Below are 21,233 nucleotides of genomic sequence, written 5' to 3'. Positions count from 1 at the left end.
ATAGAGCTCACTGCTGTCACTCATCTGCTCCTCCCTGGCAACAAGGTGGCAGTTTAAATACACAATGAAAGTATCATTTTAAAAGACATGACATTTCAGTTGTAATGTCTATTTTTTCCAATTAGGAAAGAAATGGGATGTGAGTGCAGCGCTCGGGGACTATGACCAGCTGCGCCAGACCAACGCCGGGGGACTGGGTCATTCCTTCAGTGAAGGACGCAACTTTAAACCGCCTGAAGTCGGACGCTCTATGAGACCAATGCTACAGCGACAGGATGACGTTGTACAAGGTAACATTCTAAATCCTCCACTAAAAAATAAACAATGTATCCTCAGATTTACTAGAGAATTCCTATACTGGCATAGTCATATAGTATTTCTCTGTACAGACTGAGCAGATTTGGGCGACTGTTCCTGCTGAATTGTGCTTAGTACAGGGGAATACCTATGCTGCCATCGTTTTTTGGTATCTCTCTGTACAGACTATGAGCAAACTTAAAGGGACTGTTCCTGCGGAATTATTCTTAGGGAATACATATACTGTCATAGTTTTATGTTAATTCTCTGTACAGGGTATGAGCAAACTAAGGGGGCTGTTCCTGCTGAATTGTGTGAAGTACAGAGGAATACATATGCTGTCATCGTTTTTTGGTATCTCTCTGTACAGACTATGAGCAAACTTAGGGGACTGTCCCTGCTGAATTGTGCGTAGTACAAGGGAATACATATACTGTCATAGTTTTATGGTATTTCTGTACAGACTTTGAGCAAACTTAGGGGCTGTTCCTGCTGAATTGTGCTTAGTACAGAGGAATACATATGCTGCCATAGTTTTATGGGATCTCTCTGTACAGACTATGAGCAAACGTAGGGGGCTGTTCTTGCTAAATTGTGCTTAGTACTGGGGAATACCTATGCTGCCATAGTTTTATAGTATTTCTCTGTACAGGCTATGAGCAAACTTAGGGGCTGTTCCTGCTGAATTGTGCTTAGTACAGAGGAATACATATGCTGCCATAGTTTTATGGGATCTCTCTGTACAGACTATGAGCAAACGTAGGGGGCTGTTCTTGCTAAATTGTGCTTAGTACTGGGGAATACCTATGCTGCCATAGTTTTATAGTATTTCTCTGTACAGGCTATGAGCAAACTTAGGGGCTGTTCTTGCTGAATTGTGCTTAATACTGGGGAATACCTATGCTGCCATAGTTTTATAGTATTTCTCTGTACAGGCTATGAGCAAACTTAGGGGCTATTCCTGCTGAATTGTGCTTAGTACAGGGGAATACCTATGCTTCCATAGTTTTATGGGATCTCTCTGTAGAGGCTAAGCACATACTTAAGGGGCTGTTCCTGCAGAACTGTGCTAAATGCAAATGAATACCTATAATGTTATATGTAGAAGGTATCACTCTAAAGTCTATGAACAACTTTAGGAGTGTGTTCCTGCTGAATACAGAAGGATACGTGTATGATTATAGGCATAAAGTGATCCAATAAACATGTCACAGTAGAAAGAGAGTTTGCTGAGTGTGGGTAATGGGCCCTGGAACCAGGTGTGACCTTAATACAAGTAAGAAACAGTGGCAGATACAGAACAGGTGAGTTATTGTGTTTACACTAGCTGTTGGGGCATCACACTCACCTGGATAGGGTGCCCTAGATATTAAGAATAGAGAGAGTCTGATGGGTGTTAGGTGTTACCCTGTGTGACAGACTGGGGAAACGAGTTCCCTGCATGACAAAACCTGCTGCCTGGAATAAGCAAGCGGCTCTGCTATCTGCTCTGCCGGCAGAACCTTTTGCACAACATGTTCCGCTTCATTGTAACTAGAATTGCCCCTGGGGCCTTCCTTCGACTGTGATTCCCACGGCAGCAAAAAGGGCCACAGGCTGTGAATTCTGCATTAATAACCTGTAAATTGGAGCTTATATATCTAATCATACCTGTGATTGGAGAATATATATCTAATCATACCTGTGATTGGAGAATATATATCTAATCATACCTGTGATTGGAGAATATATATCTAATCATACCTGTGATTGGAGAATATATATCTAATCATACCTGTGATTGGAGAATATATATCTAATCATACCTGTGATTGGAGAATATATATCTAATCATACCTGTGATTGGAGAATATATATCTAATCATACCTGTGATTGGAGAATATATATCTAATCATAGCTGTGATTGTAGCGTATATATCTAATCATAGCTGTGATTTGAGCGTATATATCTAATCATACCTCTGATTGGAGCATATATATCTAATCATACCTGTGATTGGAGCGTATATATCTAATCATACCTGTGATTGGAGCGTATATATCTAATCATACCTGTGATTGGAGCGTATATATCTAATCATACCTCTGATTGGAGCATATATATCTAATCATACCTCTGATTGGAGCATATATATCTAATCATACCTCTGATTGGAGCGTATATCTAATCATACCTGTGATTGGAGCATATATATCTAATCATACCTGTGATTGGAGCATATATATCTAATCATATCTGTGATTGGAGAATATATATCTAATCATACCTGTGATTGGAGCATATATATATATATATATATATATATATATATATATAAAATCATACCTGTGATTGGAGCTTATATATCTAATCATACCTGTGATTGGATCGTATATATCTAATCATATCTGTGATTGGAGAATATATATCTAATCATACCTGTGATTGGAGCATATATATATATATATATATATATATATAATCATACCTGTGATTGGAGCTTATATATCTAATCATACCTGTGATTGGATCGTATATATCTAATCATACCTGTGATTAGAGCCTATATCTAATCATACCTGTGATTGGAGCCTATATCTAATCATACCTGTGATTGGAGCCTATATCTAATCATACCTGTGATTGGAGCGTATATATCTAATCATACCTGTGATTGGAGCGTATATATCTAATCATACCTGTGATTGGAGCGTATATATCTAATCATACCTGTGATTGGAGCATATATATCTAATCGTACCTGTGATTGAAGAATATATATATACAATCATACCTGTGATTGGAGAATATATATCTAATCATACCTGTGATTGGAGTGTATATCTAATCATACCTGTGATTGGAGCGTATATATCTAATCATACCTGTGATTGGACCATATATATCTAATCATACCTGTGATTGGAGCGTATATTTATTTTTTAATTATTTGCCTTCTTCTGACTTTCCAGCTTTTAAATGGGGGTCACTGACCCCATCTAAAAAAACAAATGCTCTATAAGGCTACAAATGTATTGTTATTGCCTCTCCTATTCATATTCCAGTCTCTTGTTCAAATCAGTGCTTGGTTGTTTGGATAATTTGGACCCTAGCAACTAGGTAGCTGAAATTGCAAACTGGAGAGCAGCTGAATAAAAAGCTAAATAACTCAAAAACCACAAGTAATAAAAAATGAAAACCGATTGCAAATTGTCTCAGAATGTCACTCTCTACATCCTACTAAAAGATCAGTTAAAGGTGAACAACCCCTTTAACATGGCGAGGTTGTACGTGCAGTGATGCCAAGGGAAATCTCTGTGGAACGACAGTTTACTCTCTGGCAGCCACAATATTAACATTCCCACAAGTGTCATTCACGCACGGATTATTTTGAGAAACTCTTCATTCCCAGGGACATTTCCCCTTTACAAACACCAGGATCAGACTGATGAAGTTGCTATTTCCTGTTGTCCCACAGCCCCGGGTGTGATTTGTCCCAGTGGGAAACGAAATATCGGCAATTCTACACTCACTGCGCACACTCTCGAGACACAGCTTGCAAAACCTTTAAAGGGGTCGTTCATCTTTAAATTAACTTTCAGTATGTTATAGACTGGCTAGTTGTAAGCAACTTTTCAATTGGCCTTCATTATTTATTTTTTACAGCTTTTTAATTATTTGTTTTCTTCTTTGACTCTTTCCAGCTTTCAAATGGGGGTCACTGACCCCATCTAAAAAAACAAATGCTCTGTAAGGCTACAAATGTATTGTTATTGCTACTTTTTATTACTCCTCTTTCTATTCAGGCCTCTCCTATTTATTATCCAGTCTATCATTCAAATCAATGCATGGTTGCTAGGGCAATTTGGACCCTAGGAACCAGGTTGCTGAAATTTCAAACTGGAGAGCTGCTGAATAAAAAGCTAAATAACTAAAAAAAAAAGTTAATCTTAAAGTGAACTTTAAACCACTTTAACTGTATGCGATCATACTGCAGTTTATGTAATCACAGGAGCTACCATATTGCTAAGCCAGTTGAAGATCAGGAACACCAACCCTGCTGATAAATCTGTACTAAGCTAAACTGGTGATCCATATTTGTCCATGCCTGTTAGTTGATTCCTCCCCTGTTTATTTATTTATTTTGCAGAAAAACGATTATCCCGAGGGATCTCCCACGCCAGTTCCTCCATTGTTTCCCTGGCCCGCTCCCACGTCTCCAGCAACGGCAGCAGTGAGCACCCCCTGGAGACCCCCGTGTGCACCTTCCAGCTCCCTGACCTGACTGTGTACAAGGACGACTTCCGGAACTTCATCGAGAGAGACCTGATCGAGCAGTCGATGCTGGTAGCCCTGGAGCATGCCGGTGAGTGGCGTTTCATTGGCTGTAATCTCTACTGACATGATATGATTGGCTCTGCCATATCTCTTTCTCTTTCAGTCTGTCCAAAGCCTGGCTGGTGCCCAGTGTAGAAAGCTTCTAATTGTATGGGCCTTCTACATAGGGAATTAAAGGAAAACTTTACCCCCAAAAGGAATATTTAAGAAACAGATAGTTAATATCATATTAAGTGACATATTAAGAATCTTACCAAACTGGAATATATATTTAAGTAAATATTGCCCTTTTACATCTCTTGCTTGAACCACCATTTCGTGATGGTCTGTGTGCTGTCTCAGAGATCACCTGACCAGAAATACTGCAGCTCTAACTGTAACAGGAAGAAGTGTAGTAGCAAAAGACACAACTCTGTCTGTTAATTGGCTCATGTGACCTAACATGTATGGTTTGTTTGTGTGCACAATGAATCGTAGGATCCCAGGGGGCGGCAATGTATTGGTATTGCTTCTTTTTATTACTCGTCTTTCTATTCAGGCCTCTGCTATTCATACTCCAGTCTCTTATTCAAATCAGCGCATAATTGCTTTGGTAATTTGGACCCTAGCAACCAGTGTGCTGAAATTGCAAACCGGAGAGCTGCTGAATAAAAAGCTAAATAACTCAAAAATGAATAATAGAAAAAGAATAATAAAAAATGAAAACCAATTACAAATTGTCTCAGAATATCACTCTCTACATCATACTAAAAGGTAATATAAAGATGAACAAGGAATTGTTAGTTTGTCATGCTTTTCTCTATACAATCTTGGTCAGCGAGGAAAAGCAGAGTAAGACGCTTGCCTGGGAAATAGTAACAGTTATTCATAGCGGGTGCGAGTCTTCTCTTGCACATGGGAGTGCAGCTGCGGAGCCTTATGTATCATGCTATGCTGTGACAGACAGACAAGGGGAATAAATCTTCTGTCTCCCAACGGTCACATGGCTGCCAGCCAACTGCACAGCACTCTCTTCTATGGAATCTATAGTCAGATTAGACTCACAGAGATGTCACTCCCAGAGCCCTTTAACTCCCAGCATCCTCCGCCATCCAACCCTTCGAGTTGGCGACTAAGGCCACAGTGATCATTGCACAGGTATGCGGTTAAATGGATGATTCACCTTTAAGTTAACTTTTAGTATGTTATAGAATGGCTAATTCTAAGCAACTTTTCAATTGGCCTTCATTTTTTCTTTTTTTTTTTTTTTTATAGTTTTTTAATTACCGGTAATATGCCTTTTTCTTCTGACTCTTTCCAGCTTTCAAATCGTGGGTCACTGACCCCATTTAAAAAATAAATGCTCTGTAAAGCTGCACATGTATTGTTATCACTACTTTTTATTACTCATCTTCCTATTCAGGCCTCTCCCATTCATATTCCAGTCTCTTATTCAAATCCATGCATGGTTGCTAGTGTCAATTGGACTGTAGCAACCAGATTGAAACTGCAAACTGGAGAGCTGCTGAATAAAAAGCTAAATAACTCAAAAACCACAAATAATAATAAATGAAAACCAGTCGCAAATTGTCTCAGAATATCACTCTCTACGATATACTAAAAGTTAATTTAAAGGTCAACAACCCCTTTAAGGTATATTAAGCTTAACATGGGCCAATCCTTTATGTGGAGGGTAGAGTTGGTGCATGAACAAAGGGATTGTCACCTTTTTTGGATTTTGCTTTTCATGAGTCCCTACTGCCAAAATAGGAATTATGAATATAAGCACCAATCAAATCAGGTTCAACAACACCCTCTCCCATTCATCAGCGAATGATTGGTGGAGCTTGGGACCTGCCTCTTCCTCAGTCCGTTGTTGGGTTGCATGGATCTGATTGGTTGGCAATACCATTGATCCTATTGATGCCCATGCAGTTCTCACGCTGGTCTTCATTTCTTACACACTGTCCATCTCTGAGACATGGATCAACTACCCCTTCTCCAACATCAATCACATGTGCATGGCCTCAGACTAGCCCCAGATTTAAGTCACAAGTCTCTGCCCCTCCTAATCTGCTTTTTTCCTTGTTGTTGTTGTTTATGATCTCGTTCCATTTCCTTCAAGTCGCCTCCAGCTCCGGCTACAGTGCCGTCGTTCCCTGACCCGCAAACATTTGTTTCATGCCGCTCCTGGAGTCCTGCCATTTGGCTGCAGATGTATTGACTGGAAATAGGCTGCCTTTTGTGCTCCGGGTCTGTGTACCAAGCGTTCCGGACTCAAGTGGATTCCTTCCCCTCCTTATCTGCCATTTATCTGCGCTGGCACCCGCCCACCCTCCTTTTATTCTGTTTTCTTATTGAGCATCTTGGCTGCTCTGGCCCTTTCCCAAATGTTACGGGAGCATCTGCAGTTGCAAGAAACAATGTGACATTTTTATTAATATTCTGTTTTGGAGCCTCTTAAAGGAACTATAATATCTAGTAAGTGTACTGCTGCCACGCGCTGGTAAAAATGGGGTGGTTGCTTCATAGACACACACAGATAGATAGATAGATAGATAGATAGATAGATAGATAGATATTAATAGAGCGATAGATATATAGATGGATAGAAGATGGATATAGAGAGAGAGAGATATAGATTTATAGAGATAGATAGATAGAGTGATAGATATCGATAATAGATAGATATCGATATCGATAATAGATAGATATCGATAATAGATAGATATCGATAATAGATAGATATAGAAAGATATAGATAGATATAGAAAGATATAGATAGATATAGAAAGATATAGATAGATATAGAAAGATAAAGATAGATAGGTGATAGATAGATAGATAGATAGATAGATAGATAGATAGATAGATAGATAGATAGAGTGATAGATAGATAGATAGAGTGATAGATAGATAGATAGAGTGATAGAGTGATAGATAGATAGAGTGATAGATAGATAGATAGAGAGATAGATAGATAGATAGAGTGATAGATAGATAGAGTGATAGATAGATAGAGTGATAGATAGATAGAGTGATAGATTAATTTGATAGACAGATTAATAGAGAGATAGATGATGTATAGATAGAGAGAGAGAGATTGATATAGAGTGATAGATATATATTGATATAGAGAGATAGATAGAGACATTGATATAGAGACATTGATATAGAGACATTGATATAGAGACATTGATATAGAGACATTGATATAGAGACATTGATATAGAGACATTGATATAGAGAGAGTGATATAGAGATAGATGGAGTGTTAGAGCTAGATGGAGTGTTAGAGCTAGATGGAGTGATAGAGCTAGGTGGAGTGATAGAGATAGGTGGAGTGATAGAGATAGGTGGAGTGATAGAGATAGGTGGAGTGATAGAGATAGGTGGAGTGATAGAGATAGGTGGAGTGATAGAGATAGGTGGAGTGATAGAGATAGGTGGAGTGATAGAGATAGGTGGAGTGATAGAGATAGGTGGAGTGATAGACAGAGAGAGATGGAGTGATAGACAGAGAGAGATGGAGTGATAGACAGAGAGAGGTGGAGTGATAGACAGAGAGAGGTGGAGTGATAGACAGAGAGAGGTGGAGTGATAGACAGAGAGAGATGGAGTGATAGACAGAGAGAGATGGAGTGATAGACAGAGAGAGATGGAGTGATAGACAGAGAGAGATGGAGTGATAGACAGAGAGAGATGGAGTGATAGACAGAGAGAGATGGAGTGATAGACAGAGAGAGATGGAGTGATAGACAGAGAGAGATGGAGTGATAGACAGAGAGAGATGGAGTGATAGACAGAGAGAGATGGAGTGATAGACAGAGAGAGATGGAGTGATAGACAGAGAGAGATGGAGTGATAGAGAGAAAAGGAGAGAGACAGAAGGAGAGAGAGAGAGATTTATAGAGATAGATGATAGAGAGAGATAGATAGATATAATATATAAACAAACTGCTGTGAAGCCATGGGGGTAGCCTTCCAAGCAGAGGACACAAAGTATATAATATATAAGCTCTGCCGTATACGATGGATTTCTAGAGAGTGTATCTGTTCTCTACAGTGTAACCTGTACCTTTTTTCCTTTTCTATTTTTGTATAGATGACCCCATGGGTTCCTGGTTTGAGCAGCTACATGGAGTTCATTGTCCTAAGCCCTTGCTTCTTTATCTTTCAGGTCGCCTCAACTGGTGGGCACAGTTGGACCCAACCTACCCGCGCCTCCTCCCTTTGGCAACTACTGGAGATGGAAACTGCTTGCTTCATGCTGCCTCTCTTGGTAAAAGCCCTGCAAAGATACAAAGGAATCTGCCATTTGGACCCACGGGAAGTTCTGACACAGAATTGTGTTGTTTTTTAGGAATGTGGGGGTTTCACGACCGAGACCTGATGCTCCGCAAGTCCCTGTACACATTGATGGAGAAGGGAGCAGAGAAAGAAGCGCTCAAGAGAAGGTGGAGGTTTCAGCAAACCATGCAAAATAAAGAGGTACAGAAACCACTTGACTTTTACTCTTAACACACTGATTATTCAACTAACTTTACAGAATTTTTAATTGATTGTATTTAGAAAGTTTTTTTATTTCAGTGTGATGAAGCTAATATTAAATTTTCATTTTCGCGATAGTTCCCCTTTAAATTGGGGGGCTCGGGATACTTTAGATTTTAGATGGTTTGAAGAAGGAAAAGTAAAATCACTGAGGGTCTTGTAAAGGAATACCCCCTCCCCCCCATGATTCTATTGACTGACCTTCTTCAAATAATGCACCAGCCCAAGTTCCAAGAGTCCTGCGCGGGTCCTTTTTTTGGAACCTGCAATCCGCATCCCACATTCTTAATCGCTTGGACCCGCCACCCAACCCGCAAGTACCTTATCCACAACCCGGACCCGCTACCCGCTGACCATCAAGAATCCGGAAGTGCTTTCATTGTAAACCGGGAGTGACATCAGAAGAAGAAGGCGTGGCCAGAAAAGGGAGTAAAACAGGAAGTGCTGTCATTGTAAACTGGGAAGTGACCTTATCGGAATTAGGTGTTATCAGAAAAAGGCTTGGAAATCGCTATTGAGAAGACCCACGGCCCGACCCGCGTCTATACCCGCACCCGGAACTTCTACCTGCAACCCGCAGGGTACCGCAGGTTTTTGCGGGTAACCCGCAGGTACCTGACCAGCTGCAGGACTCTACCTCTACCATCCCCTTTTCACTCTCCCAGGTGTCCCCTGAGCCAAATCTAGGAGGGAGACATGTTCAGTACAGAAATCTGGGGGGACAGGGTTAGTTCTGTATTGCTCATGGGCTTGTCCAACTCTGACGGGGGATGCCTGGAATAGAAAAAGAAGGTGGCAGCACTGCACTTAGGAAACAGTAGGAGGTTAGCGACTAACTTGGAGTAGTTCACCTTTTAGTATATTGTAGAATGGTCAATTCTAAGCAACTTTTCAATTGGTCTTGAGTATTTTTTTTTTTTTTTACTTTTCAATGGGAGTAGAGTATCTTTTATAGTTTATTTAATTATTTGCCTTCTTCTGACTCTTTTCAGGTTTTCAAATTGGGTTCAGTGACCCAATCTAAAAACAAATGCTCATTAAAGGAGAAGGAAAGCTACGGCTGCATTTTATTGCCAATAGATTAGCCACAATAGTGCAAGCTAGAATGCTACATTTATTCTGTAGAATGTTTTACTATACCAAAGTAAGAAGCTCTAAAAGCTCTCTGTTTGTTCAGGATAGCAGCTGCCATATTAGCTTTGTGTGACATCACTTCCTGCCTGAGTCTCTCCCTGCTCACTTATAGCTCTGGGCTCAAATTACAGCAGAGAAGGGGGGGGGGGGAGAGGAGCAAATTGAGCATGCTCAAGCCCTAGCCCTGGAGGTTTAATCTGAAAACAGGAAGTCTGATACAGAAGCCCATGAGTACACAATAGAAGGAAAGAAATGTGTTGCTTAGTTTTAACCTTTCTTTCTCCTTTGAGTAGGGATGCACCGAATCCAGGATTCGGTTCCGGATTCGGGCAGGATTCGGCCGAATCCTTGTGCCTGGCCAAACCGAATCCGAATCCTAATTTGCATATGTAAATTAGGGGCGGGTAGGGAAATCACGTGACTTTTCATCACAAATGAAGATTTTTTTTTTCCACATTTTCCTTTCCTGTCCCTAATTTGCATATGCAAATTTGGATTCGGTATTTGGCCGAATCTTTCACCAAGGATTCGGGGATTCGCCGAATCCCAAATAGTGGATTCGGTGCATCCCTACCTTTAAGGCTACACATTCATTGTTATTGCTACTTTTTATTAATCATCTTTCTATTCGGGCCTCTCCTATTCATTTTCCAGTCTCTTGTTCCAATCAATGCATTGTTGCTAGGATAATTTGGACCCTAGCAACCAGATTGCTGAATTTGCAAACTGGAGAGCTGCTAAATAACTCAAAAACCACAAGTAATAATAAACTAAAACCGCTGCTAATCATCTCAGAATATCACTCTCTACATCATACTAAAATGAACCATTACTGTCTATTAGAATCTCAGGGGTTCATGCACATGTTGATATTATAGTGGGTAGGTCGAGCGCTAAGTGATTCTGTTTGTACCTTCAGTCCGGCCTTGTGTATACGGAGGAGGAATGGCAGAAGGAGTGGAATGATTTGATAAAGCTGGCGTCCAGTGAGCCTCGCATGCACTACGGTACAAATGGCGGCACTTGTGGAGGGTAAGTAAACTCCAGAAACGGGAGTTAACCATAATAGCAACCACTCTTCCCCTCACGCCATTAAACACATTTCTATGCTTTACATTACATAAGTCTTTTAAAGTATATAATACACAAAAGCCATGAATATCTAAATTATAGCCTTATAAACAGTGAGTTCTGATGTCATGAGTTATAAACGGTGATTTCTGATGTCATCAGTTATAAACGGTGAGTTCTGATGTCATTTCTGTCACATAACTCACTGAAACTTGTGTATTATAATAAATAAAGTACCCCCAGTTGCAAAATATGAGGATATTAGAAGTTACCTTGGAGTTCCATGACCTGTATAAAAACACTCAGCCTTCGGCCTTGTGTTTTTATATGGTCATGAAACTCCTCGGTAACTTATAATATCCTTATATTTTACAAGAGGGGGTACTTTATTCATTATATTAGATGTTACCGAGGAGTTCCGTGACCATATAAAAGCACAAAGCCGAAGGCTGAGTGTTTTTATACAGGTCATGGAACTCCTCGGTAACTTCTAATAGCCTCATATTTTGCAACATGGGGTATTTTATTATAATACACAGTGAGTCATGTGACAGAAATTACATCACTACTCACCGTTTATAACTGATGACATCAGAACTCACCGTTTATAAGGATATCATTTACAAGATATTCACGGCTTTTGTGTATTATATCCTTATAAGTAGGGATGCACCGAATCCACTATTTTGGATTCGGCCAAACCCCCCAAATCCTTCGTGAAAGATTCAGCCCAATACCAAATCCGAATCCTAATTTGCATATGCTTATTGGTAGTGGTAAGGGGAAAACATTTTTCACTTCGTTCTTTAGTGAGAAAAAGTGACGTGGTTTTCCTCCCTGCCCCTGATTTGCATATGCAAATTAGGATTCGGTTCTGCTGGGCAGAAGGATTCGGCCTAATCCTGCTTAAAAAGGCCAAATCCTGGATTCGGTGCATCCCTACTTATAAGCAGTGCTTAGTGATGTCATGAGTTATAATCAGAGCTTAGTGATGTCATGAGTTATAATCAGAGCTTAGTGATGTCATTTGTCACATGACTCGCTGAAATTTGTGTATTATAATAAATAAAGTACCCCCTGTTGCAAAATATGAGGATTTTAGAAGTTACCTCGGAGTTCCATGACCTGTATAAAAGCACTCGTTAAGCCTCACGTTTTAAATAAAAAATGAGTGTTTTAATACAGGTCATAGAACTCCTAAGTGACTTCTAATATCCTTATATTTTACAAGAGTGGGTACTTTATTCACTATATAAACGGTGCTTAGTTATGTCATCCATGATACTCTGTGCTTTGTGATGTGTGTCACATGACTCACGGAAACCCCATTTTCTTATATATAATAAATTAATAATATAATAAATATAAAAATATTTAAAAGATGGGGGGGTTTCCAGGTTAATAATATGACCCCATGGGTTGTTTTGTTTTATGGTCAAAACTGTCAAATTCAACTAGGGAGTTATCCAAATTCGATTCAAGTTTTTTAAAGAATTCGATTTTTCGAGATTTATAATACTCTGGCCCTAGAATTCGAATTCAACTATTCGACCACCTAAAACCTGTTGAATTACTGTTTAAATCAAAGGGAGAGGTCCAGGGATCAATGTTTGTAGCCTTCCTGACATTGGCGTTTTTTTCTGAGAAAAAACTTGAATCGAGTCTGATCAAATTTGATCTGAATTATATTCGATTTTTCGGGTAGTTTAAATTTGTTCGAGTTAAAAAAATAAATTGATTTTTTTGATACATTTTGACCAGTCAAATTTGTTGTCTTAAACGGACGTGAATTTGAAATTCGACCCTTGATGTAGCTCTAAGAGTGTCTCTCTCTCCTCTAGATACATTAATTTATACTCCATCATTACCCTATGGAATTTGTGTGTATTTTATGTGATGGTCCAAAAATGAAAAAAATCCATGTGCAGATTCCCATTTCAGAGTGAGAGCCTTAATATAGGAAAGATGTTTACTCTGTAGCTGGGAGGGAGTTCCTTCCTCTCCTGAGATAATGAGCCAATTATTCTCCACTGCCTACAACTCCCTTACTGTGAAATGTGAGCCCTGATGCTGAAACTCTAACTGTGCCATCGGATCAGATGCAAACATATAAAGGGAATGTCGTTTCTCCTCCAATTGATTTGCTTTATTGTAAGCCAGCCTATGGGCACTCATCTTAAACACTCACCAAACTGGTTTGGTAGATATTCTTATTAGAAGTCTCTGAGGGGTTCTGTGACCATATAAAGGCACAAGGCTGCAGGCTGAGTTATACAGGGAACTCTGAGTATCACTCGTGTATTATAAGGGATAATGTACCCCCTACTGTAAATGATAAGGATATTAGAAGTCACTGAGGGGTTGTTCTGTGACCATATAAAGGCACAAGGCTGCAGGCTGAGTTATACAGGGATCTCTGAGTATCACTCGTGTATTATAAGGGATAATGTACCCCCTACTGTAAATGATAAGGATATTAGAAGTCCCTGAGGGGTTCTGTGACCATATAAAGGCACAAGGCTGCAGGCTGAGTTATACAGGGAACTCTGAGTATCACTCATGTATTATAAGGGATAATGTACCCCCTACTGTAAATGATAAGGATATTAGAAGTCACTGAGGGGTTGTTATGTGACCATATAAAGGCACAAGGCTGCAGGCTGAGTTATACAGGGAACTCTGAGTATCACTCATGTATTATAAGGGATAATGTACCCCCTACTGTAAATTATAAGGATATTAGAAGTCACTGAGGGGTTCTGTGACCATATAAAGGCACAAGGCTGCTGGCTGAGTTATACAGGGAACTCTGAGTATCACTCATGTATTATAAGGGCTAATTATAAGGATATTTGAAGTCAGGAGGAGTTCTGTTTAATATTCTTTATTAGAAAAATGAATTGGTGTGTATCCACAGAGATAACTCAGCACTCACAGGACTTGAGACCTTATATTCAGACCTTTATCCAGATGATATGTGTCTGCTCCAATTGCATTGTTTGTGATATAAATATACAGCAGGAGAGACTGATTGGATGGTGCTTATTTTGCAGCGTTGAAAGCTCTGAGGAGCCGGTGTATGAAAGCTTGGAAGAGTTCCACGTGTTTGTACTTGCTCACGTACTCAAGAGACCGATTGTTGTAGTGGCCGACACAATGCTGCGAGACTCGGGTGGAGAAGGTACGTTCTCTTAACATCTATAGCTTTGTTTTTGGCGTTAATGACCTCCTAATTCTGCCTTTATTATTATTATCATGGATCCTACATTTAGGGGCCGATTCATCAAGAGTCGAATATCGAGGGTTAATTAACCCTCGATATTCGACTGGGAACTAAAATCGTTCGACTTCGAATATCGAAGTCGAACGATTTTGCGCAAATCCTGCGATCGATCGATCGAAGGATTTTTCGTTCGATCGAACGATTAAATCCTTCGAATCGAACGATTCGAAGGATTTTAATCCAACGATCGAAGGAAAATCCTTTGATCAAAAAATCACAGGCAAGCCTATGGGGACCTTCCCCATAGGCTAACATTGACTTCGGTAGGTTTTATCTACCGAAGTAGGTGGTCGAAGTATTTTTTAAAGAGACAGTACTTCGATTATCGAATGGTCGAATAGTCGAACGATTTGTACTTCGAATCGTTCGAATTCGATCGAATTCGATCGAATTTAACCAATTCGATGGTCGAAGTACCCAAAAAATACTTCGAAATTCGAAGTTTTTTTAATTCGAATCCTTCACTCGAGCTTCATGAATCGCCCCTAAGTCTCTGGATTATATATATATATATATATATATATATATATATATATATATATATATATATATATATATATATATATATATATATATATATATATATATATATATGTGTGTGTGTGTATATATATATATATATATTTCTTGCTTCCTGTGTTTGATTCCCTCCTGGGCTCTATGACGTGCCTGGAATTTGCATTGGTTTTATTCCTGCAATGCTTCCCACAATCCAAAGACACAGGCGAGGTAAAGTGTTGTGGGTTATGTGGTTTAAATGAGAAGTAAACCCTAAAAATTAATATAGGCAAAAATGGCATATTTTATATACTGAACTTATTGCACCAGCCTAAAGTTTCAGCTTGTCAATAGCAGCAATGATCCAGGACTTCAAACTTGTCACAGGGGGTCACCATCTTGGAAAGTGTCTGTGACACTCACATGCTCAGTGGGCTCTGATTGGCTGTTGAGAAGCTAAGCTTAGGGCTCGTCACTAATTATCCAGCAGAAAATGAGCTTCCCTGACTGTAATATAAGCTGATGCTACAGGTTTGCTGATTATTAAATTCTGATGCTAATTGCACTGGTTTCTGTGCTGCCATGTAGTAATTATGTGTATTAATTACTAATCAGCCTTATATTGTGACATTTCTATTCTATGTGTACTGTATATTGTGAGTGTGTCCCTAAGCTCAGTAAGTGACAGCAGCACAGAGCATGTGCAGTGAATCGGCAGAAAAGAATATGGGGAGCTACTGGGGCATCTTTGGAGACACAGATCTTTACTGCTAAAGGGCTGTGGTTGCCTTGGGCTGGTACAGAAACACAGAACATCATGTACAACATTTCTAGCTACTTCTATAGTTAAGCTTTAGTTCTCCTTTAAGAGCTCCTAGGAGAGACTGAAGGCAGGAGGAAGCTGCCCAAATATAATGTAACTCACTCAAGATGGCCGTACCACGGCACATGTGTGACCATGTATATTGGCATCTACATGTATATTGGCAGCTTATAAATATAGCTTCCCTGACCAGTATCTGGTTGTAGTTGTCGCATATCGATTAGGAATGGACTGCATCCATGGCCTAGTGAAGTGCTGGCTCGTGAATGTGGTTAATTTGTGATGGACCTGCATGGGACCTTCCGTGTCTTTGCCCAGTGGATAAACAGTTGGAAGGAACAGCCCGATGGTCTTTATATAACTTGTTTCATCCATCGGGGCTGTTCCTACCAACCGTTTATCCACTAGGCAAAGACACTAGGGATGCGCAGAATCCAGAATTCGGTTTGGGGATTCGGCCGAATTCTTTTGCCCGGCCGAACCGAATCCTAATTTGCATATGCAAATTAGGGGTAGGGAAGAAAATTGCATGACTTTTTGTCACAAAACAAGGAAGTACAAAATGTTTTCCCCTTCCCACTCCTAATTTGAATATGCAAATTAGGATTCAGTTCGGTTTTCGACAAGGATTCGGGGGTTCGGTCGAATCCAAAATAGTGGATTTGGTGCATCCCTAAAAGACACGGAAGGTCCCATGCAGGTGGATCACATATTAACCACATTCTTGAGCCAGGACTGCACTAGGCCATGGATACGGTCCGTTCCCAATCGATATGTACAGAAACAGTAACTGTTGGGCATTTTTTTATTGTCTGACCATTGCTTTTTCTGTTGGCAGGCAATTTTACTGGCCCATCCTGTGGCCCCTTTCCCTTTGAGAAACTGTTGCTATGGCGTGTGTTAACATGGAAGACAAATGTTGTGATGTAACACCGGAGCTTTGTCTCTTTCTCGTTGCAGCATTTGCACCTATTCCCTTCGGAGGCATTTACCTTCCCCTCGAAGTCCCCCCGAATAAATGCCATTGTTCACCGCTGGTCTTGGCCTATGACCAGGCTCACTTCTCTGCTTTGGTGTCTATGGAACAGAAAGAGCAATGCAAGGAACAAGGTACAGTAGAAGTGGCAGTTGACTTGCCTGTTGGCCCATGTCTGCAGCCAAAATGATTGCAGGTTCCCATAGGCGCTTGATCGCATATTAATTTAGAAAACTGCAAAATCCCTCTGGGCTGAGAACTGCTCTGCTTGGGGTTTCCCATGTTGTCTGATCGTTACTGCTGGCGACAATTGCTTGAGACTGATTTGCCGCAGTCTTGGGTTCTCATATGGGATATTGTTATTTAGCCTTTTATTGTGTCATTAATCTTTATTTATATATTGATATTATTATTACTGGATACTCTGAGTGAAGTGTTCTGAAGAAGTTAAACATTCATGGTTTTCAGCAGACTGTATCAGAACAGATCTGTCATTTTTCTTTTCTTCTCCCCACTCCAGCACCTTTTATCCCACTGACAGACTCAGATCACAAATTACTGCCTGTGCACTTTGCTGTGGATCCCGGAAAGAACTGGGAATGGGGGAAGAACGACTCTGATAACGTCTGCCTGGCAAGGTACCTTTCGACTCAACCCATTTTCTTAGCTCGGGAGTTTTTGCATCGCAGCCCTGAGCCTCCCTCTGGCATCAGCAGTGGTGCCCCCTGTCTACATACAGGGAACTACAAGTCCCAGAATTCAGTGCAGCCAGCTGCTGATACAGCATGTATTTAGCACAGTCAATTCATTTGTTATTATGTTAAATACAGGTGTATATGTTTTATAAGGACATTTGTATTACCTTTGGAGAGCATTGTTTTTCATTGTTCTGCCATTCTCTCTCGAGTCGGTGAGATGTGACTACAGTTCGACATATTATTTTTCCCAACCTCCCCTGCCCCATCGTAAACAGAATGTTCTACGTGCCAGCTCTGTTGTGACACCTTACCCCCGACATCCTTAAATAATATATTGGCTGCAGCCTCTCCTGCTTTTCAGCTCTGTTTGGAGCTGGTAACTTTATCCCAATGTATCTCAGAGCTGCATGTATTGACTCTTGCAAAGAACTCTGTTTTATCTCTCATTTTCCCCTTTGCACTTTTTATCAGACAACACTACCTGTGGCCACCCAGATGTGTAATATTCTTTTCATTGTATTTATTTCCAGTGTTACGTTATCGCTGGAAGCCAAGTTAAACCTGCTGCATAACTACATGTCTGTAACCTGGCTTTCTCTGCCCTGTGAAACACAGGTAAGGGTTAATGTTGTCCTGCAATCTTACAATCTCACAATCTCTTAAGTGGAGGAACACAAAATATCTAGGGAAGTGATAAGACTGCCTACTTGCTCGTCACATTCCCATAATCCCTTGAAGCACGCAGTCTATCTAGAGAGCCAGTAAGGGTATCTTGTCGCTTAATTTTTTCCCCAGAATCCATTCAGTGGAAGCACTCTATGGTATTCCTACAATCCGCTGCGTGGAAGTGCAGAGTGGGGGTCATTAATCAGCACTGAGAAAAGAATTTGCACCTGGGCAGTAATTCTTATCGACCAGTTGGTGAATAGTTTTTTTTTAGCCAGCTGCAACTAGAGCAATTAAAGAAAACATTGGATTGGTTGCCAGTTGCAACCTTGGTTTTCTGTGTAAAAGACTGGCAAAGTGCATTATGATTTTTGTTTCTACAACAGTAAGTTCATTATTTTGTTTTTCTTATATAGGCTCCACTGGCCCAACCGGAGTCTCCTACTGCCTCAGCTGGTGATGACGCCCGCTCTGCTGCAGAGTCCGGGGAGTCTGACAAAGAGTCTGTGTGCAGCAGCTCCGCAAGCAACGGAGGAAGCAAGAGTGGAAAGGAGAAAGACAAGGAAAAGGACAAGTCAAGAAAAGACAAGGAGAAAGATAAGAAGAGGGCAGACTCTGTGGCCAACAAACTGGGCAGTTTTGGGAAAAGCTTGGGGAGCAAGTTAAAGAAGAACATGGGGGGCTTGATGCACAGCAAAAGCATCAAGGCGGGAATGAGTAACGGACAAGGGGACACGCTGGAGAAGAAGAAGAAAGGTTCCCTCAAGGGGCGTAAAGGAAGCAAGGAAGAGACATCACAAAGCGACGTGTCCCCACAGCCTGAGAAGTCGAGCTCTAGCAAGATGTCGGCAGACAAGTCGCAAGGAGATCCTTATAAATACAGCAACGACGTCAAGCTGAGCCTGAGCATCCTGCGGGCAGCAATGCAGGGTGAGCGCAAATTCATCTTCGCCTGCCTTCTGAAAACCAGCGACCGACAGCCTTACCAGAAGCAGATGATCCAGAGATACCTGACCGACGCAGAAGATCGCTTTGTGGCCGAGCAGAAACAAAGGGAAGCCGAGAAAAAGGCACTCGTTAACTGCGGCACCGCTAAAAGGCTGGAACAGGAAATGCTTCAGCCCAAAGGGGACGACTTGCTCCCACTACCTACTTATTCCCAGGTAACGGCTAACAGCTATGGCATGGACTATGGATTGGGGCCCAAAGGATCACTGCCCTCCAGTTACTCTGGGGGTTTCACCATCCCTAGACCTAGCATTGTGAATCCATCGGACAATTCCCATCCTCACAGTTACCAGGACAGTAGAAGGCAAGTGGCAGGGGGTTCCTGCAATAACTTGCCTTTGTACAGCACACTCCCACGACACTGCGTGCAGTCCCGGCTTCAACCCTTCCAATCCAGCCCGCCCCACCTGGGCAGAATCTCTCCTCTAGAGACTGAGCTGCCGCCCGTATACCCGGAGGACTGTGACCAGACGCTCTGCTTCACCCACAGCAATGGCTACCGAGAGTACACAGACCCCAGCACCCTGCCCAGAGCAGTGGCCTCTGATGGGAATAAAAGCCGGACACTGTACACTATTCAGCAGACCAAGTGTAAGCAATCAAACTGCACTTTTTATGGACATCCAGAAACGGGGAATTACTGCTCCTGCTGTTACAAGGAGAACCTGAGGCGGAAAGAACGGGAGAAAGAGGCGTTAATACATAGGTTCTAAAGCATCCAAAAACTACCTGTTTTCTCTCTTTTTTTTCTTTTTTTGACTGAAAGTCCATGAAGTGTTTGGGTAGAGATAGGATGCAATATTATTTTCCAGCTGTCTCCTCCCAGCATTCAGTGGGTGGCTTGATAGCCAGAGCAGAACAGCAAGCAGAAAAACCTCAGTGGGGTTTTCAATAAAGAGGGGCAATGGCACCAGTTGTTTTTCTAAATATAGAGTTGACTGTTGTGATAAAAAAAAAAAGGGTCTAGTTTGGTAAAATTTTTTATGGCTGCGTCCATAGCACTTTAGGAAGATTCCACCCCTTTCTTGCCCCCTACCCCCCAAAGCAAACATGCATGTATTTTGTTGACGAACCCATCTTGCGAATCGGAGCGGCCCTCAAGTGCAGGAACTGGTTTTCACTGGAGCAGCACTGGCAGAAATGGGCTACATCAGCGTGTTCAGTAGAGGAAACCCTGCATTCAGGTCTCAAGGCTGTAAAATATCCATGGAAAATTAGTATCCCAGTTTTTGTAAAAGGAAAAGGGTGCAGGCCGGATAGAGAAATGTCCTGACGGCAGCAATAAAAAGGAGAGAAACCACTAGATTCTGACCTAATTTTAGCAGTTTTGCTGTCAGAATGAGCCTGTGGGTAAAAGATCTCTCCAGTTTAGGATTTCATCTGGTTCCTAGGCTCACAGGCAGAATACCACAGCAACGGATGAACAGGGAAGTGCCTGAACTGAGACATATACTGTAAAAGCTGGAAATTCTGCTTTCTTGTTGCCATGACCCCTGGCTTTGGCAACTAATTGCAGATTTGCCTAGATTAGGTCTACCTATGAGATGCTTAAAATTTATTTTATTCAAATCCTGAGTAAACCGAGTAAGATTGCTAAACAAAAAAACAGATCTTCATCCAATTTGGCCACTCGTGCACTGGGACAAACCTGGCTGATCTGATTGTTCAGAACAAAAGTCTACTCATAATGTTAGTCTATGCCGTCTCATCAGAAAAGGACCAAATCAAAGTGCCAATGTGGTCCTTTTCCTATGGAATCCTCCAACAACCCTAATAGATATCTGGTGGGGATTTGTCGTAGATATCAGTCTGATGGGCTGATGAAATGGAGCTATATGTGAGCCAATAAGCCGACTTAAGGTGGCCATAGACGCACAGATAATATCGTACAAAACTAATTTTCGTATGATATACGGTGCGTGTGGTGGGA

The 21,233-nt window shown here is 41.1% G+C and overlaps 1 protein-coding gene across 2 annotated transcripts in view; it reads left to right on the top strand.

Moving 5' to 3' along the window:
- The window catches only part of otud7b.L (OTU deubiquitinase 7B L homeolog), a 59,831-nt gene extending 38,818 nt beyond the window's left edge, over positions 1 to 21,013 (top strand). For both annotated transcript variants that reach the window (XM_018231399.2, XM_018231400.2), the window contains exons 2-11: positions 126 to 290; positions 4,429 to 4,644; positions 8,776 to 8,877; positions 8,959 to 9,086; positions 11,200 to 11,312; positions 14,405 to 14,532; positions 16,916 to 17,065; positions 17,452 to 17,569; positions 18,160 to 18,244; positions 18,712 to 21,013. In XM_018231399.2, the coding sequence (XP_018086888.1) occupies positions 126 to 290; positions 4,429 to 4,644; positions 8,776 to 8,877; positions 8,959 to 9,086; positions 11,200 to 11,312; positions 14,405 to 14,532; positions 16,916 to 17,065; positions 17,452 to 17,569; positions 18,160 to 18,244; positions 18,712 to 20,016 (2,510 nt within the window). In that variant the 3' untranslated portion in view covers positions 20,017 to 21,013. The remainder of the gene's footprint in view (positions 1 to 125; positions 291 to 4,428; positions 4,645 to 8,775; positions 8,878 to 8,958; positions 9,087 to 11,199; positions 11,313 to 14,404; positions 14,533 to 16,915; positions 17,066 to 17,451; positions 17,570 to 18,159; positions 18,245 to 18,711) is intronic.
- The last annotated feature ends 220 nt before the right edge of the window (positions 21,014 to 21,233 follow it).

This window comes from Xenopus laevis, chromosome 8L (genome assembly GCF_017654675.1).
Source record: "Xenopus laevis strain J_2021 chromosome 8L, Xenopus_laevis_v10.1, whole genome shotgun sequence".
Classification (NCBI taxonomy): Eukaryota; Metazoa; Chordata; class Amphibia; order Anura; family Pipidae; genus Xenopus; species Xenopus laevis.
Note: the sequence above shows the minus strand (reverse complement) of the source record. Positions and strands in the feature narration are given on the sequence as shown.